Source organism: Sapajus apella, unplaced genomic scaffold (assembly GCF_009761245.1).
Source record: "Sapajus apella isolate SASKATOON/1434 unplaced genomic scaffold, GSC_monkey_1.0 scaffold135, whole genome shotgun sequence".
NCBI lineage: Eukaryota > Metazoa > Chordata > Mammalia > Primates > Cebidae > Sapajus > Sapajus apella.
In genome coordinates this window covers 49265-74454 of record NW_022437075.1, presented here as the reverse complement: position 1 = coordinate 74454, position 25190 = coordinate 49265, and the positions used below count along the sequence as shown (strand labels likewise).

At 53.3% G+C, this 25190-nt stretch overlaps 1 protein-coding gene and 1 long non-coding RNA gene across 5 annotated transcripts; one reads left to right on the top strand and one right to left on the bottom strand.

Annotated features, from left to right (window-relative positions):
- The first annotated feature begins 213 nt into the window (after positions 1-213).
- On the top strand, positions 214-23437 carry LOC116540017. Of its 3 annotated transcripts, none has more exons than XR_004264262.1 (4): positions 214-301; positions 5963-6115; positions 16093-16389; positions 21673-23437. It is a non-coding gene; the product is annotated as an uncharacterized LOC116540017 (long non-coding RNA). The 3 variants fall into 3 exon arrangements; XR_004264261.1 differs by lacking the exons at positions 16093-16389; positions 21673-23437 and adding exons at positions 9082-9256; positions 10831-11025; XR_004264263.1 differs by lacking the exons at positions 16093-16389; positions 21673-23437 and adding exons at positions 9082-9256; positions 9373-9704.
- Positions 3002-14044, bottom strand: MZF1 (myeloid zinc finger 1). Of its 2 annotated transcripts, XM_032263308.1 has the most exons (6): positions 13499-14044; positions 11438-11873; positions 10791-10974; positions 9962-10032; positions 9723-9843; positions 3002-4602 (listed from the first exon to the last, which is right to left on the bottom strand). In XM_032263308.1, exons 2-6 carry the CDS (start codon positions 11831-11833, stop codon positions 3170-3172), a joined length of 2205 nt encoding a protein of 734 aa, XP_032119199.1. In that variant the 5' UTR covers positions 11834-11873; positions 13499-14044; the 3' UTR covers positions 3002-3169. The 2 variants fall into 2 exon arrangements, with proteins under 2 accessions (XP_032119199.1, XP_032119200.1); XM_032263309.1 differs by lacking the exon at positions 13499-14044 and having other exon boundaries at positions 11438-12177.
- Positions 23438-25190: the final 1753 nt, after the last annotated feature.

Here is a 25190-nt window from a genome sequence, read left to right as displayed (position 1 = left end):
CCCGGCGGGTCACTTCCGGCGACTCTAGCGAGGTCGGGCAGGAAGTGGGGTTAGCCGCCATCTTTGAGGGGGGCAGACGTGGGGTGTTTTGCTCGCGGTCACTTCATCCTATGTTGTGCTTGTGCAGAGCGCGGCGCGCGTGGGTCAGAGCCTTCGACCCCATAGGTCACAGACAAAGGCAGGGTGATCGCAGCGAGACCCTGAGTGAGACTAGAGGCGTTACCCAGAGGGTGCGAGGTCGAGCACCTTCATTGTCCCATCGCAAACCCAAAGATCCCTGTTCCTGGAGATTCTGATTGAGGTAAACTAACAACACATGTATTGTGCCAGGTGGTGGTAAGCACTCTGGAGGGTTAAGGCGGTGTAGAGGAAAACCTGTCGGGGCGGACACTTGGGGAACGCGGTGTGGGGGCGGAGCCGGGCCGTTCTGGGAGTGCGCCCCCAATTCCAGTGGAGACGCACTGCGGCCTCCCCGCTTCACCCGGTATGTGAAAAAGGGGATAAAGGCGGGGAGTCAACTTCCCGTCCAATCACAGCTCAGTGTGTCTGGGAGGGCGGGAGGAAACCGAACCTTGCGGGTTAGCGACTTCCGGCCGTCACCACGGAAACCATCGTGCCTGGGAGCGCTTGGTGTGGTGGCACTTGCCTGCAGAGGGGCCCAGGCGCCGCCCCTCTGATTCTGCAGATCCTCGCCCAAGGGTGAAAGCAGACAAGTCTTGTGGGTTAGGGTGACTTGAAGCAGCAGGAGAAAGTCTGTCCGGCTGCACCCCTGGAAGAAGCTTGGACAACAAGCCTCGAGTCTCAGTTCCTTGAAATGTCCAGGGCCAAGGCTAGCCTGGTACCTAGCCAGAGTGAGACCTTGACTGGGGTTTAAGGCTGAAGCTGGACCCTGCTGCACATAGACTCCCTTCTTTCAAACTGCTTTTCACCTTGTGTTACCTGCACCCAAGTCACGCACTGGAGGGCTGTGTGTGTGGGGGGGGTGCTGTGTGAAGGACCTGGCCGATGGGACGAAAGGGGAAGATGGCTAGGCCAAAATAGGCAATGGCACTGGGTCCTGGAGACGCTGTTCTGAAGCCTGCAGTATGCTGAACCTGCGCTTTCAGCATCTGTCCACTTTCACCTAAGCTGCTGAATCCACTGCTGACTGAAACCTTCTAATGTGCATGGGGCCAGGGCGGGAGAAGCCTTCAACTCTAGTGATGGGAATGATTACCACAGGGCAGGGAAAGTGGCCCACAGCCTGCAGCCTTGGCTTCTCAGACTGGCTGGGGTTCCATCTGCAGCGTCCCACACCCTCATCACCTGCTGGTTGTAAACACACGAACAGGGAAGTCCTAAAAAATCTGAATTTCCAGGTAAAATCTTCCAGTTTTTAAACCTAGGAAGTAGTTTCCTAGGTGTAAAGGAGTTTTACAAAGACATCCTAAGGCAGAATCTGGATTACCAGGTGTCAGTTTGCTCCTGCTGGATCACATGATCTTGGTTGGCTAGGGAGAATCTGGCCTGTCTGGGTCCTCTCCTGGGGGTTTGCTTGGTCCATGCCCAGGGACTAGCCATGACAAGATGGGGAGGGGAGCATGCAGGTTGGAAGCATCACAGTTTAGGCACAGTACCACCCACAAACCTGGGGGTTGGCAGATCAAAGTGGGATCCTGGGCCCCCAGCTGTAAGAAGTGCTGTGATCCTACTGCTTCCCTTTGTTCCTGTAGTTGTAAGGGTGTGATGCTGAATGTCCCTGTGGGTACAGCTCTTCAGGGGCTGCTCCCACCGATGTTCATGACCACTGCAAGGAGTAGAGTGCTGCCAGGGTGAGGGTAACTGGACTGCTGAGCTGGGGTGGGAGAGGTAGTGTCGTGGGAATCAGCAACGCTGATTTGGAGCAAGGAGGACTGGTGGTCTTGGGAGGCTGGTAACCTCCCTGAGGGCTGAGTGTTCTCCCAACTCTTCGGGGCCCCTGTCTTAGTATCAAGGGAAAATTCCATGGGATGACAAGGGCTGGGCTCCAGACCTGCCCACCTAGGCATCACTGTGCAGGGCAGAGATCTTACAAACATCCCTCTTCACCTGCAGCTCTGTTAGGGGCAAACTGGAACGGGTTGGGAAGGGAGAAGAGAACAGGGTAGCAGCACCTCTTCCACCTGGCAACAGCAGGTCCTCTCAGGAGCAGTAGTTTTTATGTACCTCCCAGAACCAGGCTCACTGGGCCCCATAGAGACACCCACACCAGTGCCCCCTCTTCATGAGTCTCTTAGGCCTATGGGGCACCCTTTTGAGACCAGAGACCTCCAGACCAGCTGAGCAGTACTCCCTTACAACTCTGGGTCCTAGGCCCACAGGGTGTCCCTGCCAGCTAAGACACGCTAGGACCAGCTCAGCAGTGTCCCCTTCTTCTCAGGGGCCTGAGTTCCAGCTCCACTGGAAACTCGTTGGAGCTTATAAGTTGCAGTGCTTCCCTTTGTTCCTCTAGTCCTAAGGGTCTAGCTGCTTCCTTCAGGAACCTTCCCGCTTCTAAGACAGACTAACAACCTTTTCAGTCTCCCATCAATCCCCTAACACCTAGTTAGCAGCTCTGTTAAAAACATCTGCTGTGTTCTCTTGACTGGACCCTGATGGATCACGCATGCCACCATGCTACACACATATGGACTCTTGGTGGATGCTCACAGAGAACATTTCTTCCTCTCTGTGTTTGGGAAACCGAGGTTCATTGCCCAGGGAGAGCTGAGGCTGGACTGCCCAGGGCAGTTCTGCCCCACCTGCTGCTGGTCAATTGCCTCAGTGTAAACCAGAAGCTTGGTACAGGGGCCATCCCACATGGGGGTTGGTGATGCTAGGAGCCACCTCTGTGGGGGTGAAGGGGGGTGTTGTGGAGGGGAACCCTCACAGGAACCACGTGGTTGCAGAGGGAGCACATCAGTCCAGCACTGTGGGGGTTGGAGGGTGGGCAGTGTGGTTGGGGGTGGGCAATGAAGGACTGCACAGTTGGGGAGGCACTGAGTGGGTGAATACCCAGTTTCCATCTATGGTTTATTGAACACCTACAGGGGCCAAGCCCTTATAAATATAAACTGGGTGGACCTGCTTATACTTATGTAATCGCCAGCCTCGCAACCACCAGGTGAAGTAGGTGTTCCCACCACTCAGGCACAGTGCATCCCGGCTGGAGCTACTCGGTGCTGTGGATGCGCTGGTGCTGGATAAGCTTGGTGCTCTGGTGGAAGCGGCGGCCACATTCCTGGCAGGCAAAGGGCTTCTCTCGTCGGTGGGTGCGCAGATGCTGTGTGAGTGTGGGCCGCTGGCGGAAGGCCTTGCCACACTCAGGGCACGCGTAGGGCCGTTCGCCTGTGTGGATGCGCCGATGTTGGTTGAGGTTGGCGTGCTGCCGAAAGCTCTGGCCGCACTCAGGGCAGACGAAGGGCCGTTCACCCGTGTGGATGCGCTGGTGCTCCGTGAGCCGCGAGACCTGCGTGAAGCCCAGGCCACACTCGCCGCAGTGGTAGGGCTTCTCGCCGGTGTGTGTCCTTTGATGACGCGTGAGCTTGAGGCGCTGGCTGAAGCGCTGGCCACACTCGGGGCAGGCAAAGGGTTTCTCGCCCGTGTGTACGCGCAGGTGCTGCGTGAGTGTGGGCCGCTGGCGGAAGGCCTTGCCGCACTCGGCGCAGGCGAAGGGCCTCTCCCCGGTGTGGATGCGCCGGTGCTGCGTGAGGTTAGAGCGCTGCCGGAAGCTCTGGCCGCATTCTGTACAGGCGAACGGCCGCTCGCCGCTGTGCACGCGCCGGTGCTGCAGCAGTACTGAGCGGCGGCCAAAGCGCTCGCCGCACTCAACGCAGCCAAACGACTTGTCGCCCGTGTGCACGGCCTGGTGCTCCAGCAGCACGGCGCGCCTCGCAAAGCTCTCGCGGCACTCGCTGCACGGAAAGGGGCCGGGAGGCTCGAGCACACCAGCAGGGGCCGGGGGCGTAGCGCCAGGGCCCGGGGGGTCGCCGTGGATGCGCTGGTGCTGCAGCAGGTTGGAGCGCTGCCGGAAGCTCTGGCCGCACTCAGTGCAACGGAAAGGCTGTTCGCCCGTGTGCACGCGCCGATGCTCTTCCAGGCGCGCACTGCGCACGAAGCCCTGGCCACAGTCGCCACACACGAACGGCCGCTCCTCCGTGTGCGTAAGCTGGTGGCGCAGCAGGTGCGAGCTGCGGCTGAAGCTGCGGCCGCACTCACTGCACACGAATGGTCGCTCACCCGTGTGGATCTTCTGGTGCCTCAGCAGGTTGCTGCGTTGGCTAAACACCTTGCCACACACATCGCAACGGCCGCCCCTAACCGCCCCGCCCCCAGTGCTGGGGCGGCCCCGGCTCCGGCCCCTGGGGGTGCGCCAGCGGGTGGTGACCAGAGCTGGGCCCACACCCCGGCAGGGATCCTCGTCCGTGGGGTCCTGCTCACCTCTCAGATCGCTGGGAAGCACAAGCGCATGTGCAAAGCCACCTTCGCAGGAGGGTGATTGGATCTGGCCAGAAAGGCCAGCCATGCCGAGGTCCCAGGGGACGTGGAGGTGGGGGCTTACACTACCTGGACCTGAGGAGACGCTGTCCAGCTGCAGCGCAAACCCTGCATGCACAAAGGGACCACTCATTCATGACAGAATGCCCACCGCGCCCAGACCCATTTCAGCCCTGGGGACACAGAACTACAGGGACCTAAAACTGATCAATGAGGTAGATGGAAGTGACAAAGACAGGGGTAGGGATTAGACTTCTCTGAGGAGGTGACAAAGAGACAGAACCCAGCAGGAGGAGGAAGACTGGGCTGTGTGAAAAAGCTTTCCAGGTCTAATTTAAGTAGCAAAAAATCGTTACTGGAAGGGCTGCAGGGCAAGCATGGGGGCACTGTCTAGGCGGAAAGTGATGATCTCTGCAAATGCAAGGAAGTGGGTGGGTCTCAGGGAGGCTGGAGGTGGAGCCAACAGAAAGGGAGTGCAGGCTCCCAGATGGTGGTCTGGGGTTTGGATGTGCCTTCCTTGCGATGTCTGTGGGCCATCTGAGGAACACAAACTTCACGCATGCTGTGGGGAAACGTGAGCAAGGGCTCTGGGGCATACACATGGCACACAGAACCCTGGGCCTGCAAGTGATCAACACAGGATGGGTGTCTACAGAGGAGAGAAGTGGGTCCCAGCCATACTGTGAGGACTCCAGCATCAGAGGCTGGGTGAAGGAGGAGGGATTAGCAACTGCAACTGAGAATCAGGGCCTGGAGAAGGTGGGAAGCCTGGAGGAGGTTCAATCAAGAAGACTGAAAGAGCAGTGAGGGCTTTTAGTGGGTGAAAGAAAATCCACAGGCCGCCAAAGAAAAGTCAGATAAATTAGAATACATCAAAAGAAATCAGCAAAAACCACATCAGAGTCAAAAGACAAATGGCAAAATAAATAAATAAATAAATAATATAAATAAAAATAATAGCCGGGCGTGGTGGCTCACACCTGTAATCCCAGCACTTTGGGAGGCCGAGGCGGGGGGATCACGAGGTCAAGAGATCGAGACCATCCTGGTCAACATGGTGAAACCCTGTCTCTACTAAAAATACAAAAAATCAGCTGGGCATGGTGGCACGTGCCTGTAATCTCAGCTGCTCAGGAGGCTGAGGCAGGAGAATTGCCTGAACCCAGGAGGTGGAGGTTGCGGTGAGCCGAGATAGTGCTATTGCACTCCAGCCTGGGTAACGAGCGAAACTCCATTTCAGGGAAAAAAAAAAAAAAAACAAAAAAAACACAATAATAAAAAAACAAAAAAGGGCAAATGGCAAACTAAAAAACTCTCCAAAGGCAAAGGGCTAATTAACCTCCTAAGTAAAGAGCTACAATAAATCAAGAAAGACCAATAACCTAATAGGTACATGCAAAGGATGTGAACAGGACAGGAAATGTAACTAATGCTTATATCCCATAAAATGTACTGCATCTCCTCCTAGTAAGAAAAAATGCACTTTTGGGCTTAAATCATCTGCCATTTCCATACCCTCACTGCGGAGACTCAAGTGTTCCTATGTATTGCTGGTGAATATAAATGGGAAGACAGTGTGGCAGAATCCATCAAAACAGCAAATGTCCCACACTTTAACCAAGTAATTCCACTTTTAGGTATTTCTCCAATAGTTGTATTCCTCCTTGTGCTAAATGACCTATATACAAGGTTTTCAATGGTGTGTCTACAGTGAGCCACAGCGGGGTTCTATGTAACAGTCCAAAGAGGTAGAGTACTTGCTGCTGTGTATTGAAGTTGGAAGATGCACAAAAAGATGCCACATTTGGAACAAGGTGGAGATTAAACATCCTTTTTTTTTTTTAGATGGAGTCTTGCTCTGTCACCCATGATGAAGTGGTTCGCTGCAACCTCCGCCTCCCAGGTTCAAGCTATTCTGCTGCCTCAGCCTCCCAAGTAGTTGGGATTACAGGCGCACACCACCACGCCTGGCTAATTGTTTATATTTTTAGCAGAGATGGGGTTTCACCATGTTGGCCAAGCTAGTCTAAAACTCCTAACCTCAGATAATCCACCCTCCTCGGCCTCCCAAAGTGTTGGGATTACAGGCATGAACCACCACACCCAGCCCATGTGTGTTTTTTAGAGAAATGAGCTGGGCATGGTGGCTCACGCCTGTAATCCCAGCACTTTGGGAGGCCAAGGTGGGCGGATAACCTGAGGTCAGGAGTTCGAGACCAGCCTGACCAACATGGAGAAACCCTGTCTCTACTAAAAATACAAAATTAGCTGGGCATGGTGGCGCATGGCTGTAATCCCAGCTACTTGGTAGGCTGAGGCAGGAGAATCGCTTGAACCCAGGAAGCGGAGGTTGTGGTGAGCCAAGATCATGCCATTGCATGCATTCCAGCATGGACAACAAGAGTGAAACTCCATCTCAAAAAAAAAAGGGGGGTGGGGAGGTGATAAACATGAGTCTGTAAATGTGTTTACTTCTCTATGTATAGAGTCTTTTTAGAAAGACACATAAGAAAGAAGGAATGTTGGCTGTTAGAGAGTAGGATTGTGTGGTACAGGCAGGGAAGAGGCATTTCACTGTATACGGTCTTGTGCCTTTTGAATTTCCTAACACATGAGTGTATTAGCTATTCAGAATATTGTCCTGATGAAGACATAAAAAGACCTCTCTGAGCCAGGTATGGTGGCTTGAGCCTGTAATTGCAGCTACTTGGAAAACTGAAGCAGGAGGATCACGTGAGGTCAGGAGTTCAAGACCAGCCTGGGTGACAGAGCAAAACCCTGTCTCTTTAAATAAAGCAAGACTCCATATCATAAATAAATAGATAGATAAAACCCTCTGGCTGCAAAGAAAAGGCACAGATTTATACCAAGTTTTTTTTTTTTTTTTTTTTTTTTTTTTTTGAGACTGGGTCTCATTCCTGTTGCCCAGGCTGGAGTGCAGTGGCACGATCTCAGCTCACTGCAGCCTTGACTTCCGTGGCTTGGGTGATTCTCCCACCTCAGCCTTGCAAGTAGCTGGGACTACAGGTATGTGCCACCATGCTAATTTTTTGTATTATTTTTTCATTGAGACACAGTTTTGCCATGTTGCCCAGGATGGTCTCGAACTCTTGGACTCAAGCAGTCCAACCGCCAAGGCCTCCCAAAGTGCTGAGGTTACAGGCACGAGCCACTGCACCTGGCTAAGAAGGTTCTAAAAAATCAGGAGTTGGAGGTACCCGGTACCTCTGCCCATGCAGGTGAATGGGCAGGGCACCAACCAGGATGGAGAGGCTGTTTCAGAAGCTGATGCTGGGCAGAGCTGCTGCTGTAGGCTCTGCACAGAATTCTGAGCAAACAGTATGTACTGCTGTGACTCTGACTCCTGGATTTCTTCCATCCTTGCAGAAGGCTATGTTAAGGGTGGGAAACTACTGAGTAAGTCAGGGGAATTATGTAAATAGTCCCACCGGATGCTGAGATGTCAACCTGTCTCCCAAGGATGCTGGCAGGAGGCTAAAGGTACCTTCTTGTAGGATTCAGAGGATGGACCTAAACATGCTCACAGTGGAGACTGCCCCCAAACTGGCCAGCCACATTGCCCTATGGATCTGTCTGCAGTATCCACTCATACTCAAGCTGCTTGCTCACATCCCCTAACAAAAGGGCCTCCTTGGGGAGTGGGCTTCCCCCATGTCCCTTCCAGCCCTGGTTTGTTGTCACAGCCAATAAACCCCTCATCTACCTGCCCAGAGCTGCCAGCCGGATCTGTGGTCCCCCTCTCTTGCATATAAGCCAACAGCTAGAAGAGAAGAGAGACCACGCTGTTTTTTTAAGAAAACTTTTTTTAAAAAGTTACTGCTGTTCTCAGAGAAATAAGGAAAAGACATTACAAATGAAAGAACAACAGGTGGCAACTAAAAAAATGAGCATTCAGAGAATGAAAACACTCTTGGAAATCAAAAATATGCTAGAAGAGGCTAGACGCAGTACCTCATGCCTGTAATCCTAGCACTGTGGGAGGAGAGAAGATGGGAAGATCACTTGAGGCAGGAATTCAAGACCAGCCCTGGCAACATAGTGAGCACCTGCTTCTACCAAAAAATAAAAAAATGCCTTGTAGTCCCAGTTACTTGGGAGGCTGAGGTGGGAGGATCACTTGAGCCCAGGAGTTTGAGGTTACAGTGAGCTATGATGGCACCACTGTGCTCTAGCCTGTGTAAAACAGTGAGACCCTAAGGAAAAAAAAAACAAAAAACTACCAGAAATGAAAATTGTAACAGAAGGGCTGAAACATACAAGTGAGAAAATTTCCTGGAAAATAGAGTAGAAAGACAAAGGGATGGAAACTTGGAGTGAAAAGAACATTAAAGGACCCATCCCAGAGGCCATTAGGCAAGTAACAGGCATCCCAGAAACAGGGAATAGAACAATAGAAGGGAAGGAAATAAACATTTCAAGGCAGTTACCCAGAACTGAGAGATGTGAATTTTAAACTGAAAAGGCTCACCAACAATAATGATAAAAAAGGTCTGTGACTGAATAAGTAAAAAGAATTCTTCCAGCCAAACTTCAATCTAATGTTGAGGCTTAGACAGTGTCTTTCAGATATGGACATCTCAGAATTTTATCTCCCACACCAGAACATCCAGAAAGCTCCACCAAAACAAGAGTGTGAACTGAGAAAGAGGAGATCCTGGGTCTGAAGAACAGGAAGGAACAGAAGAGAAGATGGGGTGTAGGGGGAGCCAGGATGACGCCAGACAAAGGTGGTGGCTGAGAGGTAGGTGACAGCGGGCCTCTGGCCTGTAATGCCTGGATGATTGGGCAGGATCCCTATCCTGTGTCAGGGTCCCTCCTGTCCACTTGCTCTGTCCACTAACCTGCTGTCCTTGTCAGGTCCCAACCCAACATCTGTCCTGATGTCTGACCAGCAGGATGCAAGCCCAGGAGACCATCTAGGATGCCAGGACTGGGAGAGAATGTGGGTATGGGGAATTACAGGCCTCACTTGTAAAAGGTTTTACTGAGGTGGGAGTAGAAAGTAGGCGGGCTATGGGATCAGTGGTGGGTGGCTTTTTTTAAGGGCAGAAGATGCTAGAGTAGGTTAAAGCTTATGGGGGATGCTCTAAGGAATGGGGCAACTTGGGGATGCTGGAGGAAGAGGGCTGCCTGAGTAGGGCCAGGAGCGGGGTCGGCGGAGATAGTGCTGTCCATGCGGAGGGCTTACCACACCCCGTCTCACTTACCTGGGGAGAAGATGCCCCCAGCTTCCTCATGCCACAGGGCCCTGGGGTGCTCCCTCCATGAGGGACCCTCAGGCACAGTCTTGGTGTGGGGAAAGACCTGGTCCAGCACCGTCCCACATCCCTGAAATCACAGTGGTCACTGCTCATCTGTGCCTGGCTGGGCTCAGGGAGGGACCTACCTGACCCCACCCAGTGACTCCAAGAGAAAGGAGGAGAATATGGACCTGGCCAGGACTTACCTGGGCCTCCTCAGGCAGGAGGGTGGGTACAGACTCCTGGGTGGCAGCTAGCGGCCCAGACTCCAGGAAATCTAGAGACGAAAGCCTAAGCGAGTTTCAGGGAGCCTGAGTGAGCTTCCACCCACTGCCCTTAGTGGTATGCCAGGTTTTGGCATTCAGGTAGGCGGGATTCCTGGTTGTGGGCTTGGGTTGGGGAAGGCAGTGCAGGGCAGCTGAGGGCCCAGCTTAGGGGCTGGGTGAAGCAGAATACCCTGGAAGACCAGAGGCTGAGCTGCAGTGGGATGAGATGGGCTTAGGTCTATGCCCCTGTAGCCCTGTGAACTGTGGGACGAGATGGACAGCAGGGGTCAGAGGTATTGTACAAAGGTCCGCATGGGAAAAGCAGGGTGAGAGCAGCTAGTTCAGGTGCCCTGCCTGGGAGCTGAATGGGGGCCATACCCCTAACACTGCAAGGTTCTCGCTAAGCAGCTTCTACCTGTACCTTGGCCTGCTGTCTATTCTCCAGTGACAAGCAGATATTGCCTAATGGATCTCCTTGGGGACTGAAAACCACATGCTGTCTGTACTGGGAAACCCCAACAGCCTGCTCCATTCCCGGGGGGTCGTGGTTACAGGGTTGTGGCAGTCAGGCTTGGAGTGCGAGGGGTAGTGACAGCACTGGCTAGGTTGGAGGTGAGACCTGACTGGGTAGAATGTGGGGGCTGCTGGCACATGGAAACCATTCCATTTGTAACAAACCTGGCCCAGCGAACTTCTGACTGATTGCTCAGGCCAGGCTCTCCGCCCACTCAACCAGACCTTAGGCACTGCCCGTATTGCATGCCCTCACCTGAGTCCTCTGTAACCTCTGGCTCCTCTTTCAACTGCAGGCCCAGTGGTGATTCCTTCATAGTCCCAGGAGGTGTTTCAGGCTCAGACTCTGGAGTTTGCGGCTGTGTTTGAGGTAGGGGCTGGAAACTGGAGGGCTCCATCTTCTCTGATAGGACCTCCAGGCCCTGCACCTGGACTGTGACCTGGGGAGGTGCCCCCACCATCAGAGGTCCAACCAGAGAGTGGGGCTGGCCTTAACCTGGGGTATGTGGGTGCCCATCCCACTGTAGGATCCCAGAGGCCTGCCTTGTAAATACCTACTGACTAGGTCCTCCAAGGACCTAACTTCCCTGGGCCCCGAGCAAGGAACGAAGGGACCACCTGCAGTCCTTCTCCTGCTTCTGACACCCAAGGCCTTCCAGTACCTTCCCCATCTTCCCCTAGCCTGCAGCTCTTGTGTCCATGTGACTACAGGTGATGAAGGAATGGGCTTGGGAGGCTGGCCCTGGAATCCTTCCGCCCTGGGCAAACTTGCACAGGGCTCTGTTGCAGGTGGCCACTTCTGTACCACAAGGGAGGATGTGTGTCTGGCCAAGCATGGTGGCACCCAGGGTGAGGCAGAGTTGGACCATGCTCCAGTCCTGAACCCCACTTATGGTCACTCACCCATCTTCGAGGTCCGCCCGGCTCCCGGCACAGCCCATCTACCAGGGCAGCAGCCTCCTCGGGGCTGCCTGGCTGCTGCCCCTGCACACGGGCCTGGATCTCAGGGGGCAGTGCACCCAAGAACTGCTCCAGCACCAACAATTCCAGCATCTGCTCCTTGGAGCGTACCTCTGGCTGCAGCCACTGGCGACACAGCTCTCGGAGCTGGGCCAGGGCCTCTTGGGGCCCTGTGGCCTCCTCATAGCGGAAGCACCGGAAGCGCAGGCGTGCAGCTTCAGGGCCTGGGTCCCATGGGGCAGCCTCACCCTCCTCCTCAGAGTCCTCCAGCTTCACCATGACAGGCCCCTCATCTTCTGGGGGTGCTCGGTCTGGGGAGCCCAGCACCGCAGGCCTCATAGAGGGTACCAGGTCAGGTATCTGAGGCCAGTGTCTGCCCCTGGTGAAGAAATAGTATGAGGCTGTTGCAAGAAGGGTAGACAGTGAGTTTCACTACCTAGTCTGTGCTGTACTATTTGATCCTCAGACTTACCCTATGTGGAAGGCAGATGAGGAAACTGAGGCAAAGAAAGGCCAGTCACAGCCCACAGACTTGTGTGGCTGAAAGCCCTCCCTTTGCCTCCTGTATTCCTGGTCTTCTCTCCACTTAGGCCTGTGCAAAGTCTCTGATAGTCTTCCTGCTCCAAATACAGGCCTTTTTTTTTTTTTTTTTTTTGAGACAGGGTCTCACTCTTTTGCCCAGGCTGAAGTGCAGTGGCAAGATCATTGTCACTGTGGCTTTGACCTCCCAGGTTCCAGAGATTCTCCCACTTAAGCCTCCCAAATAGCTGAGACAACAGCGATGTGCCACGATGTCCAGCTAATTTCTTAATTTTTTTGTAGGGATGGGATCTTACTATGTTGCCCAGGCTGTTCTTGAACTCCTAGGCTTAAGCAGGTGATCCTCTTGCCTTGACCTCTGAAAGTGCTGGGACTCATAGGTTTGTTCCCATCCTGGCCCACAGGTCTAGAAGACACTTCTCTCCCCTATATACTTCCTTTCTTCTATATGTGCAACCTCATTCCTGCCCTGAAGCTGTCTTTTACCAGCTGGATGACACCTATACACCTATAGCCTGGGCATCAGCATCACTGCTGCCCTCTCCCCCCACCCATCACCAGCCCTTACCTCACGGTCTACTCGCTCATCTACTTAGATTTGGCTCCTCACTTGGGCCCACCATCATTCCCCTCCCAGAGGGAAGCCTCGCTCCACTTAATCCCCCATCTCAACCTATGCAGTCGTGTGGCTCAGCCCCCAGGTACACCCTCTATCCACTCAGTCCCATCTTCTGAGCCCAATTTATCACACCACGCAATGCCCATCTCCTTAGCTTCCTGACTTAGGTGGGGTTGGAAGGGGATGGAGGAGCTTCGCAAGGGGTGGGGGTGGGAGGCCACAAAGGCGCCAAGACCACTGGAACAGGAGCCTGCAAGGAAGTCCCGAGATTCTGATTCCGCCCATTTTCAGGTCACTGTGCCTTTGTGAACTTGTTTCCCCATTTGCAAGTGGGGCTGACCTTCCTGCTCAAGCTGCTCCTTCTGCAGCTGGGGCTTTGTGAAGGTATCTGCGTTTATGAATGGGGTGGCGCCGCAGAATCATTCCCCCCGTGGGTAGCATCGATTTCGAGGGCCGCCTGATCCTGGGGGCTAAGCTTCTACTCTTCAATGTGCCAAGTGAACCAGAAACCCTGGCAGAAACTTGGGTCTTAGCCAAAACGGCAGGTATCTAGGGATGGTCCCGAAATACACTTCCCAGAAGTCCAGGCGGCAACTTCCGCTCCAGGGTGCCAAGGTACTTCCTGGAGACGCCTAGGCAACCGGGGGCGGGGCTCCCAAAACCTGTCGTCGTGGCAACGAGGAGTGATTGATAAGCCTCGCGCTCAGGCCCTGGGCTCCCCCGCAGGGAGTGCCCGGATTCCTTCCCCCGCTCCCGGTCTCGCGGGGCAGCCGAAATCCCTGAGTCTGCAGCCACAGCCCCGGTCCCCACCCTAGCCCTCCCGGTGGAGAGGACCCCGCCCTCACCTCTGCGCTCAGCTGGCCGCTCCGCGCTCCTGAGCACGCGCAGTCTTCGACTTCCCCCTCCCCGCTGGACTACGTCTCCCAGGATGCTCCGCGCACCAGCTCAAGCGCCTCCTTGCCCTTCCCCCACCCTCGCCTCCGTTTCTACACCCTCTCCTCCCGTTCCCTGGGGGTAGCGGTGGTCGCAATGATCAGGTCACACTCCTGGCCGCTTCTTCCCGTGCTCCCCTCCTTGAATCCGTTGACGTGTGCAAGCTTCTCGGGGACACAGACGGCAGTACAGCCTTCCAGATCGCGCATGTCCCCCACCACGTTTTCCTCAATTCTCTACGGTCCTTCCTGAGATTAGCAGGGTTCTGCACCAATCACGGCCCTCATTAGAACTCTGTCGCCCCACGTCTCCATGGCAACGCCCTGCAGGAAGGGGCCTCCTCCTCCTCTGCTACTTCCTAGACCACAAAATGGAGAAAGGCTTGGACCCATACTTTACAGGAGATGTAGTCGGCAGGGTCCTTCGTGTGTAGATGCGCGCGTGGCGCGGTGACGTTCCTGTGTGATCTTGGGTGAAGGGCGGGTTCTGAACGTCTCCATGGCAACCCAGGGACCCGACATCTCCTGGGCAACCCAGAGATGCGGCGGGCATGCAAGGGGGCATGTTGGAAAAGCAATGGGGCATGTGGGATGAGGAGGTGGGGAGGGATACTGGGGCAGAGATGCCGATCGATAGAAACAGCGAAGAAAGACAGAAACAGACCAGAGAGCCAAGGGCAAGGAGAAACGAAGGACAGAGAGGAGAGGGAGGAAGGGAGAGAGAGAGACAGAGAGAGGGAGAGAGAGAGAGAGAGGGAGAGAGAGAGACAGATCTAGACCCACAGACTGGGAGGGCCAGAGACTCGACACGAGCAGAGACAGTGAAAATGAGTGAACAAATGTAGACATACGGGCCCAAGTTATAAGAGGGCTGAGTGGATCAGAGGGTTCTGGGGAAACAGGTGTCAGAACAGTTAGCAAGAGAGAGGCAGATCAGAAAGGGTTGTAGATGAAAGAGACACAAAGAGGGAAACGCAGAATGGGTTCAGAGACAAGAAGTGCAGATATCCAGACTCGAGGCAGACAGGAAGGGAGAGGGACAGAGGCAAGAAAGAAAAGGGACAGAAATCAGAGATACGGTGGGATGGATTGACAGATTTCAAAGACTTCGAGAAAGATGACAGTGTGAAGAGAGACAGGGAGAGTCAGAGGCAGAACCGTTAGAAAAACTTATGAAAGTGTTAGGAAAACTTAGGAGTCCAGATGCTGTTCAGTTAGATGCTACCTTGTGCAGGCTGATAGGTTGCAAGTGCTTTCTGTCCAGTGTATCACCTTGTAGCTCACGGCTGACTAAGCAGTTTTGTATCTGACTTTGTGTTTTTATTTCAGTGTTCATTCAGTCTCTACTAGCCATGTAGGTTTGGTGGCAGAATCTCATTCTGTCCCCCAGGCTGGAATGCAGTGGTGCAATTTCGGCTCACTGCAACCTCCGCTTCCTGGGTTCAAGCGATTCTCCTGCCTCAGTCTCCTGAGTAGCTGGGACTACAGGCATTCGCCACCATGCCCAGCTAATTTTTGTACTTTTAGTAGAGACAGGGTTTCACCATGTTGGCCAGGATGGTCTTGATCTCTTGACCTCGTGATCCACCTGCCTCAGCCTCCCAAAGTGCTGGGATTACAGGTGAGTCACCTGGCCCTGCCCCTCTGCCTCCTTTCCTAAGTACCTCTGTGATTATAATTAGGGGCCGCTGGAATAACTCAGGATAATTTCCGTATCTCGAGATTAATTTACAAAGTTCCTTTTGCCATGTAGGGTAATTTACTCATAGTTTCCTGGGATTAGGATACGGACATGTTTAGGTGACCTTATTCAGCTTCCCACAATGACATTTGCTATCTCCAAGTGAGAAGTGTGGAGACGGTTAGTTCACCTCATCTTGCCTGGGAGGTAGGTCAGGATCTTTTGATTCTCTTGGCTCCCTCTGTGGTTTTAAGAGATTACTGTGGAGCCCTAAGGAGTAAAAAGAAAATGGAAACATGGGTTTAGCTGGCAGGAACAGAAACGGATGCATGGGAGCAAATGTTCAGAGAAATGGGGTCAGCTGCAAATGGCTCACCTGCACCCAGGCATCATGTCTGCAAGCATTGAGCCCAAGCAGCAGGGCCTTATAAAACTTCCCTCAGGCAACTGCCTCTTGGCAGACAGCCTTCCCTCTCTGTATTGCCTGCTGCTGCCTTGCAATGTTATCTCTCCCTTTTCTCTAGTAAAGCTGCCTTTCTAAACTCATTACTGTCTTGGTAAATTCTCTTACCACCTGCGTGCCAGCCTCAGGCAGTCACTGATCATGATGTTTTGGTGGCCCACATGGGGACTGTCTCTATGGGGGACTCTTTCCCCTCTCCGTTCCTACTCAAGACCCTCGGTGGACAGTCTGAAAGTGTGTGGAGATAACTGAAGGTCTCTGGCCAGGACTACACTCTGGTGAAACTGAAAGGTGTCCATTCAGAGGTATCTAACCACCACTGCTTGCTCTGGTGAGGGACCTAAGTTTACTTTCCTTTTGCAGCCTTCCAGCAGCCAGCTTCCGGTGCCCCTCTGGTGATTGATGATGTCTGGCCAGGCTGCCGCTCCCTGGTGTTGCCTGAAGGCCAGGGGGTCAACAGAGCTGGCTGCCTTGCCTGGAAGGGAGAAGGACTCTCCGCTATCCTTCTCTGGTCAAGAGTTCCAGAACTCTACATGTGGTGCAGTTAGCAATGGCAGCTCATCTAGGGTGAAACCACATAAGTTTTGAGTGACTTAGACCTTCTCACTCTAAATTCTCCACTGAAGAGCCAGCCATCCTGCTCCAGATGTTTTAATCCAGGTGATCCCAAACAGCACCAGAACAGCGAATCTTCCCTCAACCTCTTCCCCTCAGACCTTGGGCCAAGCACTCAGTGTAATACGTGCCTGGACTGACCTGGGACTGCTCACCCCAGTGGTCATCCCTGGGTAAGGCACCCTAGCTCTGGGAGGCTTTTTCTAATAGGCAGGACGCCCCTTTAGAAAAGTGCACCTCAGAGTCCTTCAGCAGATGTGAGTGGAGCACTCTTCCTTGGTAGGATGCCCCAAGTGGAAACTGGTTCAACTAGTCCCAAGCGGCTTGGTTTCCCAGTCACACAATTGGACAGACCCTGTCTAGTCCCTCATACTTGCCTCTGGGTTGCATTTGAAAACATTGGAGGTCCGGGCACGGTGACCCACGCCTGTAATCCCAGCACTTTGGGAGGCCAAGGTGGGTGGATCACAAGGTCAGCAGATTGAGACCATCCTGGCTAACACGGTGAAACCCTGTCTTTACTAAAACAAACTAACAAACAAAAAGAATTGGCCAGGTGTGGTGGCACGCACCTGTAGTCCCAGCTATTTTGGAGGCTGAGGTAGGAGAATCGCTTGCACCCAGGAGGCGGAGGTTGCAGTGAGCCAAGATCATGCCACTGCACTCCAGCCTGGGTGACAGTGGTGAGACTCTGTCTATAAAATAAAATAAAAATAAAACATTGGAACAAATTTGATCTCCGAAGTCTCAAAAAGAAATGCTTAATTTTCCTAAGCAATGTGGCTTGCCTGCTTTACAAACTTCTGGGTCAGAAATTCTGGTCTCTGAATGAGACCCTTGTCCCCGATACTATGTTACAGCTTGGCCTTTTCTGTCACAACTCCTATAAATGGTCTGAAGTTCTTTTTTTTTTTTTTTTAAGACACTCTATCACCCAGATTGGAGTGCAGGGGCACAATCTCAGCTCACTACAACCTCTGCCTCCTGGGTTCAGGTGATTTTCCTACCTTAGCTCCTACCTTAGCTTCCTGAGTAGCTGGGATTAGAGGCGCATGACACTACAGCCAGCTAATTTTTGTATTTTTAGTAGAGATGGGGTTTCACCATGTTGGCCAGGCTGGTCTTGAACTCCTGACCACGTGATCCACCCACCTCGGCCTCCCAGAGTGCTGGGATTACAGGCATGAGCTACCTTGCCTGGCCCTGAAGTTCTTTAAGTCCAGGAATTTATGACTGTCTCTCTGGATCCCAGTCTCTGCCAAACCTATCCAATGTGCTTGGCTAAATTCTCTAGCCCCACTGACTCTTCTGACAATAACCCTTTCTTTACCCTTTCTGTTTTCCCCAAGCAGCTGGACTGGTTGAGGCCACCCTGCACATATCACCTTCATGTTCAACCGTACCTACTCCATCTGTTCCTTGTTCCTCACCTCCTTGTCATCTCAACCTTGGATATCATTTTCCAGTTCCACCTCCTTTTCAGGGACTCTTGTCCCCTTCAGGTTGGGGGCCACTTATGATCCCACGTTAGGTCCAGACAAGGTCCTGCTGCTCTGAGAAATGGCAAATGTGCATCTAGGAACTACCAGAGTCCATTTTCCTTTCCCAATGTCTGACCTCTCTCAGATAGAAGCTAAGCTTTTGTCTCCTGTAGCCAAGACCTTCCCATTTCATAAGAAAACTGAAAGGACTTACCATTTTATTTAATATCACTTGGCAGGACATTTATATGATCTTTACCACCTGTTGTACTCATGAGGAAAAGTCCTGCCTTTGGTCTGTAGCTCAGTGATGGGCAGATGAGGTTCATGCCTGGAACCCTTAGGGGTCTGGCCTGGGGAGAACGGGAGTTCCTAATGCTGATCCTAGATGGGGCTACAGAGAGGGAAACACTAGCAGGGAATGCTGTAATCATATATTACTTGTTTAATTGAAGGCACGAAGAAGGCTGTCATAAAACCAGTCACCTATGCCAAACTAAGAGAGGTAATACAGGGGCCAAATGAAAACCCAGCTCTATTTTACTCCAGGTTGGCTGAAGCTGTGAGAAAATATACTAATATGGACCCTGAGAGCCGAGAAGTCCTCGGTATTTTGACTGTTCATTTTATTAGCCGGGCTTCTCTAGATATTAGACACAAACTCCAAACACTAGACCAAGAACCACAAATTCCATTCCCCACTTTGCTGGACACGGCCTTCAAAGTCTTTAATAAAGAGGAAAAATTGCAGTGTGAATGAGATAGAAAAGATCAAGAAAGAGATAAGTGGCAGGTTCACTACACGGCTGCTGCCATTGCAAATTCTCTGCCCATCCCAAGGGCCCCAGGTCAGCCGTCAGGGTGGAGCCTAACAGCCACTAAGGAGCCCACTATGTGCTATCGCTACAATCAGCCGGGCAAATGAGCTGGAAATGCCCACAGCTTCCCCAACCACATTCTGGTCCTTAGTGACCCTGTCCTCACTGGAAACAAGCAGGACACTGGAAACAGGACTGCCCCTCTTTCCTTTGTGCGGAGGGTCATCACACAACCAGCAACCCCAGTGTGTGAGCCAGTTTGGGAGAATGGCAACCACAAATGCCCCTAACTCTGTTCTTTGACTCTGAGAAACTTAGGGAACTCAGAAGGCAGAAAGAGATGACTGGTGGGGTCCAGAAGGCATCCAGGCCATCCAGTAACCCTAACTCTGGCAGGGAATAAGATTGAGTTTTTAATTTACACAGGAGCTACTTATCTAGCCCTAAGTAGTTTTTTAGGTCCTACCTTTTGGTCCTCAATCCTCCTCGCCAGCATATATGCCAGGCCAGGCCAGGCCACAGCAGGGATGCTTCACCTCCCTCAACTTTTTTTTTTTTTGAGGTAGAGTCCTGCTCTTTTGCCCAGGCTGGAGTGCAGTGGTGCAATCTCGGCTCACTGCAACCTCTGCCTCCTGGGTTCAAGTGATTCTCCTGCCTCAGCCTTGCGAGTAGCTGAGACTGCAGTCACCCAGCTAATTTCTGTATTTTTAGTAGAAATGGGTTTCGCCATGTTGGCCAGGCTGGTCTCAAACTCCTGACCTCAGACTCACAGACTGCCTCTGTGACCTCAAATCTCCTATTACATTTGTTAGTCACAACCCCCGCAAGCCTGGTCTTGATGGTCACTTAGAATCAAAATCTACAAGCTGCTGTCGAACTTCAAGTGTTCTGCCTGCCTTGCCCTCCCAAAGTGCTGGGATTATAAGTGTGAGCCACCATGCCTGGCCACATCCCCCTTAGTATGCACCCTGGGGAAAAATGTTTTCACGTACTCTTTCCTGGTCCTAACAAGCTGCCCTATCCCCTTACTTGGAAGGGACATAATGATAAACTCCAAAGTAGTGTTCTTTTAAAAAAAAATTTTTTTTTGAGATGGAGTCTTGCTCTGTCCCCAAGGCTGGAGTACAGTGGCATGATTTCAGCCCATTGCAACCTCTGCTTCCTGGGTTCAAGCAATTCTCCTGCCTCAGCCTCCCGAGTAGCTGGGATTACAGGTGCCCTCCACCACATCTAGCTAATTTTTGTATTTTCAGTAGAGGTGTGGTTTCACCATGTTGGCCAGGCTGGTCTTGAATTCCTGACCTCAGGTGATCTGCCTGCTTCAGCCTCCAAAGTCCTAGGATTACAGACGTGAGCCACCACCCCCAGCGAAACTCTGATTTTTCAATATCTGCAATGTTACTTCCAACCTAGCATGCTTAGCCAGTCCTTATGCATGCACAGGCCTCATAACACAACCTTCTTGAGCAACCGTAAAGGCTTCTTCATGGGGCTCCCCTTTTAAGGACAGCCCAGTGTCTCTGACCCATGGGTTTTAGGCACAACTTGGCAGCCAGAAGGTGATCACTGTACAGTCTTCAACATCGCATCCGATAATACTGTTTATACTTGGGCCCCTTGCTGATACGTCTTTTCTTCAGACAAACCACATAACCAGCCCTAGACCCTCTCAGACCTATGAAACTAGCTTTCATCAAATATGCATTGGCTGGGTGTGGTGGCTCACGCCTGTCATCCCAGCACTTTGAGAGGCCGAGGTGGGAGGATCACAAGGTCAAGAGATCGAGACCATCCTGGTCAACATGGTGGAACCATGTCTCTACTAACAATACAAAAATTAGCTCGGTGTGGAGGCACATGCCCGTATTCCCAGCTACTTGGGAAGCTGAGGCAGGAAAATTGCTTGAACCCTGGAGGCAGAGGTTGCAGTGAGCTGAGATCGTACCACTGCACTCCAGCCTGGCAACAGAGTGAGACTGTCTCAAAAAAAAAAAAAAAAAATGCACCACATATCTCACTTTTTTAGATTTGTCATAGTTGTTTTGTCAGAGGGAAATGTGGAGCCCTAAGGAGTTACAAGAAAATTGGAAAATAGGCCGGACGCAGTGGCTCATGCCTGTAATCCCAGCACTTTGGGAGGCTGAGGTGGGCGGATCACCTGAGGTCGGGAGTTTGAGACCAGCCTGACCAACATGGAGAAACCCCATCTCTACTAAAAATACAAAATTAGCCGGGCATGATAGTGCATGCCTATAATCCCCAGCTACTCGGGAGGCTGAGGTTGTGGTGAGCTGAGATCATGCCATTGCATTCCAGCCTGGGCAACAAGAGTGAAACTCCATCTCAAAAAAAAAAGAAAAAGAAAAAGAAGAGAAAGTTGGCAGGAACAGTAACAGAAGTAAAGGGCAGAGAATGTTCAGAGAAATGGTGTCAACCACAAATGGCTCACTAGTGACCAAGCATCCTATTACCAGCACTCAGCTCACGGCCCAGCTGCACCAGGAATCCTGTTTGCCAGTATTCACCCAAGCAGCACGCCCTGTAAAACCTCCCTCCAGCCCTTGCCTTTTGGCAGAAAGGTCTTCCTCTTCTGTGTTGCCCGCCGCTCCCTTGCAACATATATCCCCTTTTTCTCTAATAAATCTACCTTTCTGAACTCATTCCTGTCTTGGTAAATTCTTTACCACCTGTGTGCCAGCCTCAGGCAGTTGTTGACCAGAGCAATTCCTATATCCCCCCGTTGCTGGTAGAAGAGAGAGAAGTCCCTCAGCAGACCTCTCTCTTGTTTTGATAGGCCAAAACCAAGTGACACTGCCCTCTAGCTACACGGAAGGCTGGGAAGTGAGTGTGCATTGTTCCTCACTTCCCAGAAGTGAGTGGGCATTGTTCCTCACTTTCCAGAAGACAAAGAAGGGGCTGGGCATGCTGCTGGGACAGTGGTCAGCAGGTTTGGGTGCTCTGTGTCAGGGAGTGGGAAGGCCAGCATGTGCTCATAGATTAATGCTCATGTGTCTGTCTCCTCCTTACAGGCAGAGGCAGCATGGCAAGAGAGGGCAAGAGGCTGCCATTGTAGGCACAGTGGTATCTGCTAGGGCTGAGCAGGAGGAAGAGAGCTCATCAAGGTACATGGTTTGAGGGGAGGAATGAAGACAGACCCCTACCCGCAAGTGTCAGGAAAGACACCCTTTGGTGAGACTGGCCTCCATCACCATGCCAAGTGAGATCAGAACTCCATTGCCCTGCACGTGAAGTTGGAGGTGCTGTGGAGGTTTGAAGAGAGTGAGAAATTGACGTGGATTGACAGGGCCCTAGGGCTGGTCCCCTCCACTGTTGCCTCAATCCGTGTCAACAAGGACAAGATCCGGGCTAATTCCTGCAGCCGCTCCAGTTAAGTGCCGTGCAGCTGACCTGCTGCTGGGGTGTGGTGATGGGCCACATGGAACGCCTGTTGAGCCTGTGGATTGGGGAGCAAAAGCAACAAAACTTACCTGTCAGCACATGCTCATCCAGGACGAGGCGTGCTGGCTGTTTGTACAGCTACAGCAAGAGCAGGGCGATGGTGCCCAGGCTGAGAGCTTTGGGGCCAGTAATGGCTGCTGATGGATGAGCCAGCCATTGCTGACACCCAGGCTGCTGCCCAGTATCCCTTGGTGTTACGTATCATCCTGGAGGAGGTCTGCTACTCACCACACCTAGTCTTCAATGTGGATGAGACGGGAATGTTCAGGAAATGGATGCCCAAGCGCTTGCTGCTGGCATTGGAAGGGGTGACTGTGCCTGGGTCCAAGGCCTCTAAGGCCCATCTGACCCTACTGCTTGGTGGCAATGTAGCCAGCAACTTCAAGCTAAAGCCTCTGCTAGTGTACACCTCAGAGATTCCTCAGGCCCTCAAGGGCTGCCCCAAGGCCAGCCTCCCTGTGCCTTGGTGCTCCAATCGCAATGACTGGTTGACTCCCAGCGTCTTCCAGGATGCTTCTGCCCTGCCATGGAGACCTACTGTGCTCACTGTGGCCTCCCACATCATGCCCTGCTGCTTCTGGATGGTGCGCCCTACCATCCTGCCCATCTGCGTGGCCTTTCAGCCCATGTGTACGTTGAGTTCTTGCCCAAGAACACCTCAGCCCTAATTCAGCCCATGAACCAGGGCATCAACACTGCCTTCAAGGCCCACAACCTGCGCCGCACACCAGCCAGCTGGTCCAGGAGACTGCTGATGAGGACTGGCCCTCTGCATGGGAGTTCTGGGGCAGCTATACTGTCATGACTGCCGTGGACAGTATTGCTGAGGCCTGGGCAGAACTGCAGCCTGCTACCAGGCACAATGCCTGGAGGAATCTCTGGTCTGAGTGTGTGCCTGCTGGTGCCCCTGAGCCTGGTGTGGTGCCCAAGCTCCGCCACAGCACTGTGGCACTAGCTAGCCATGTGGCTCTTGGGGATATGGCTGAGGCTGATGTTGCCTGCCTGCTGCAGGCCTGTGGGGAACCTCCCACTCCACAGCGTCCCCCAGGATGCAGAGGATGGGGCCACGAGCACCTCTGGGCTGCCTTGGGAGGCAGGGAAAGGCCTGGCCTCCAAAAGGTCAGAGCCAAAGCTCAGAGAAGCCGTGAAGAGTACAGAGACCAGAGGGCTGGTGAGGGAGTTCTGAGCCATGAGCAGCCGGCCCAGGTTCTGTGTCACTTTGCTGCTGGCCTTGATTCCTTCTGGAGAATGAGCACAACTGGGAGCATAGCCTGTGGGTGTCCCGGGGTATCCTCAGTGCTCTTGCCCACCTCCAGGAACTACACTGAGACAGGAGGCTCAGGCGGCTGCATCGTTAGGAGGCCCTATGTCAGTGGCAACAAGGGAGTTGGTGGGAAGCTTGCATTTGTTCCAGGAGAGGGCTACAGAGCATGGGTGAGTGGCCCAGGGCACAGGCCTGGAGGGACAGACTTCTGCAGCTGTTCTGCATGATTCTGGGCTTGGGCCTTATCTCAGATGAACTCTGCCTAGTGATCTTTTATTTCTGGGGGTCAGACACTACCTCTTCTCGCCCATGGTTCTCACATCTCATGTCCTGTGGCCTTTCTGCAGTGACAAACACATAGCACCAGGCTTGGGAACAAGAAGGTACTGTTCCCCATCTGTGGGTCAGCCGCAGGGCTCAGGAACACCCACCCATGGTTGAGATGCACCCTGAAGCCACAGTAATTGCCCACCAGGGCGGCCTTCACCTGCGCCCACGCCGGCTGCTGCCGCAGAACAGACGCACCTGAGCCGCCCTCACAGCCCCGCCCGCTCTGGGACGTGGGGTGGGGTCGGGGTCGCACCTGAGGGGCGGGGGTGGAGAGGACAGCGCGGAAAGGAGCTTGCAGGGCGGCCAGAAGCTCCGGTCCTCGAGTGTTTCGTCTTCGCTTCCGCGCGGCTGGGCCAGTCCAGGCAGGTCCCCAAGGTGAGTCCCGGCGCCGAGCGCCCAGAGGCATCGGGAAGCCGGGGCGGGGGGTGGGGGGCTGTGCGGTGAGGGGGCGGGCGGCGGCGGGGCGGGGACCGGGACTGGGGGTCCGCCGGGGTAGGGCCCTTTTCCCCGTCTCCCCAATGCCTGGCATATTACAAGTGCCCTAATTTGTACAGCGAATTAATCCACTCACCGCGGCCCTAATGAAAGCTCCTGGGTAGCGGCTCCGCCCTGAGTTCGACTCTCCTCGGCGACTCCAGGTCTTTGTCCGCTTTCCCGCCCAGCTCGCCCTGAATTGTTCCCCTGCTCTGGGAAGTTCAGCATTTTCGCAGCCTGGAACCGGGTCCTCGTTGTTCCTTCCGCGCTTATGTGCGTGTCCCTCCATGCATGGAAACAGGGAGCGCGTTCCCCGGACACCCTTGCTCAGTCAGAATGAAAATCCAGATCCTTGACCCGACAGGGTGGCTCATGCTTGTAATCCCAGCACTTTAGGAGGAATAGGTGGGTGGACCAGCCTGACCAACTTGCTGAAACCTAGTCTCTACTGAAAATACAAAAGTCAGGCCGGGCGCGGTGGCTCACGCCTGTAATCCCAGCACTTTGGGAGGCTGAGGCGGGAGGATCATGAGCTCAGGAGATGGAAACATTCCTGGCCTACATGGTGAACCCCCATCTCTACTAAAAATACAAAAATTAGCTGGGTGTGGTGGCGCGTGCGGGTAATCCCAGTTACTGGAGAGGCTGAGGCAGCAGAATCACTTGAACCTGGGAGGTGGCCGGGCGCGGTGGCTCACGCCTGTAATCCCAGCACTTTGGGAGGCCGAGGCGGGTGGATCACGAGGTCAAGAGATCGAGACCATCCTGGTCAACATGGTGAAACCCCGTCTCTACTAAAAACTACAAAAAATTGGCTGGGCACGGTGGCGCGTGCCTGTAATCCCAGCTACTCAGGAGGCTGAGGAAGGAGAATTGCCTGAACCCAGGAGGCAGAGGTTGCGGTGAGCCGAGATCGCACTCCAGCCTGGGTAACAAGAGCAAAACTCCGTCTCAAAAAAAAAAAAAAAAAAAAAAAAAAAGAACCTGGGAGGTGAAGGTTGCAGTGAGCCAGGATCATGC

Excerpts from the sequence above, each read along its gene's own strand:
- MZF1 (XM_032263308.1), bottom strand. The coding sequence starts at position 11,833 with ATGAGGCCTGCGGTGCTGGGCTCCCCAGACCGAGCACCCCCAGAAGAT. Across the intron at positions 10,033-10,790 it reads AGAGGTTACAGAGGACTCAG|ATTTCCTGGAGTCTGGGCCG; the intron begins GTGAGGGCATGC and ends TTTCGTCTCTAG. Across the intron at positions 9,844-9,961 it reads TCCTGCCTGAGGAGGCCCAG|GGATGTGGGACGGTGCTGGA; the intron begins GTAAGTCCTGGC and ends CTGTGATTTCAG.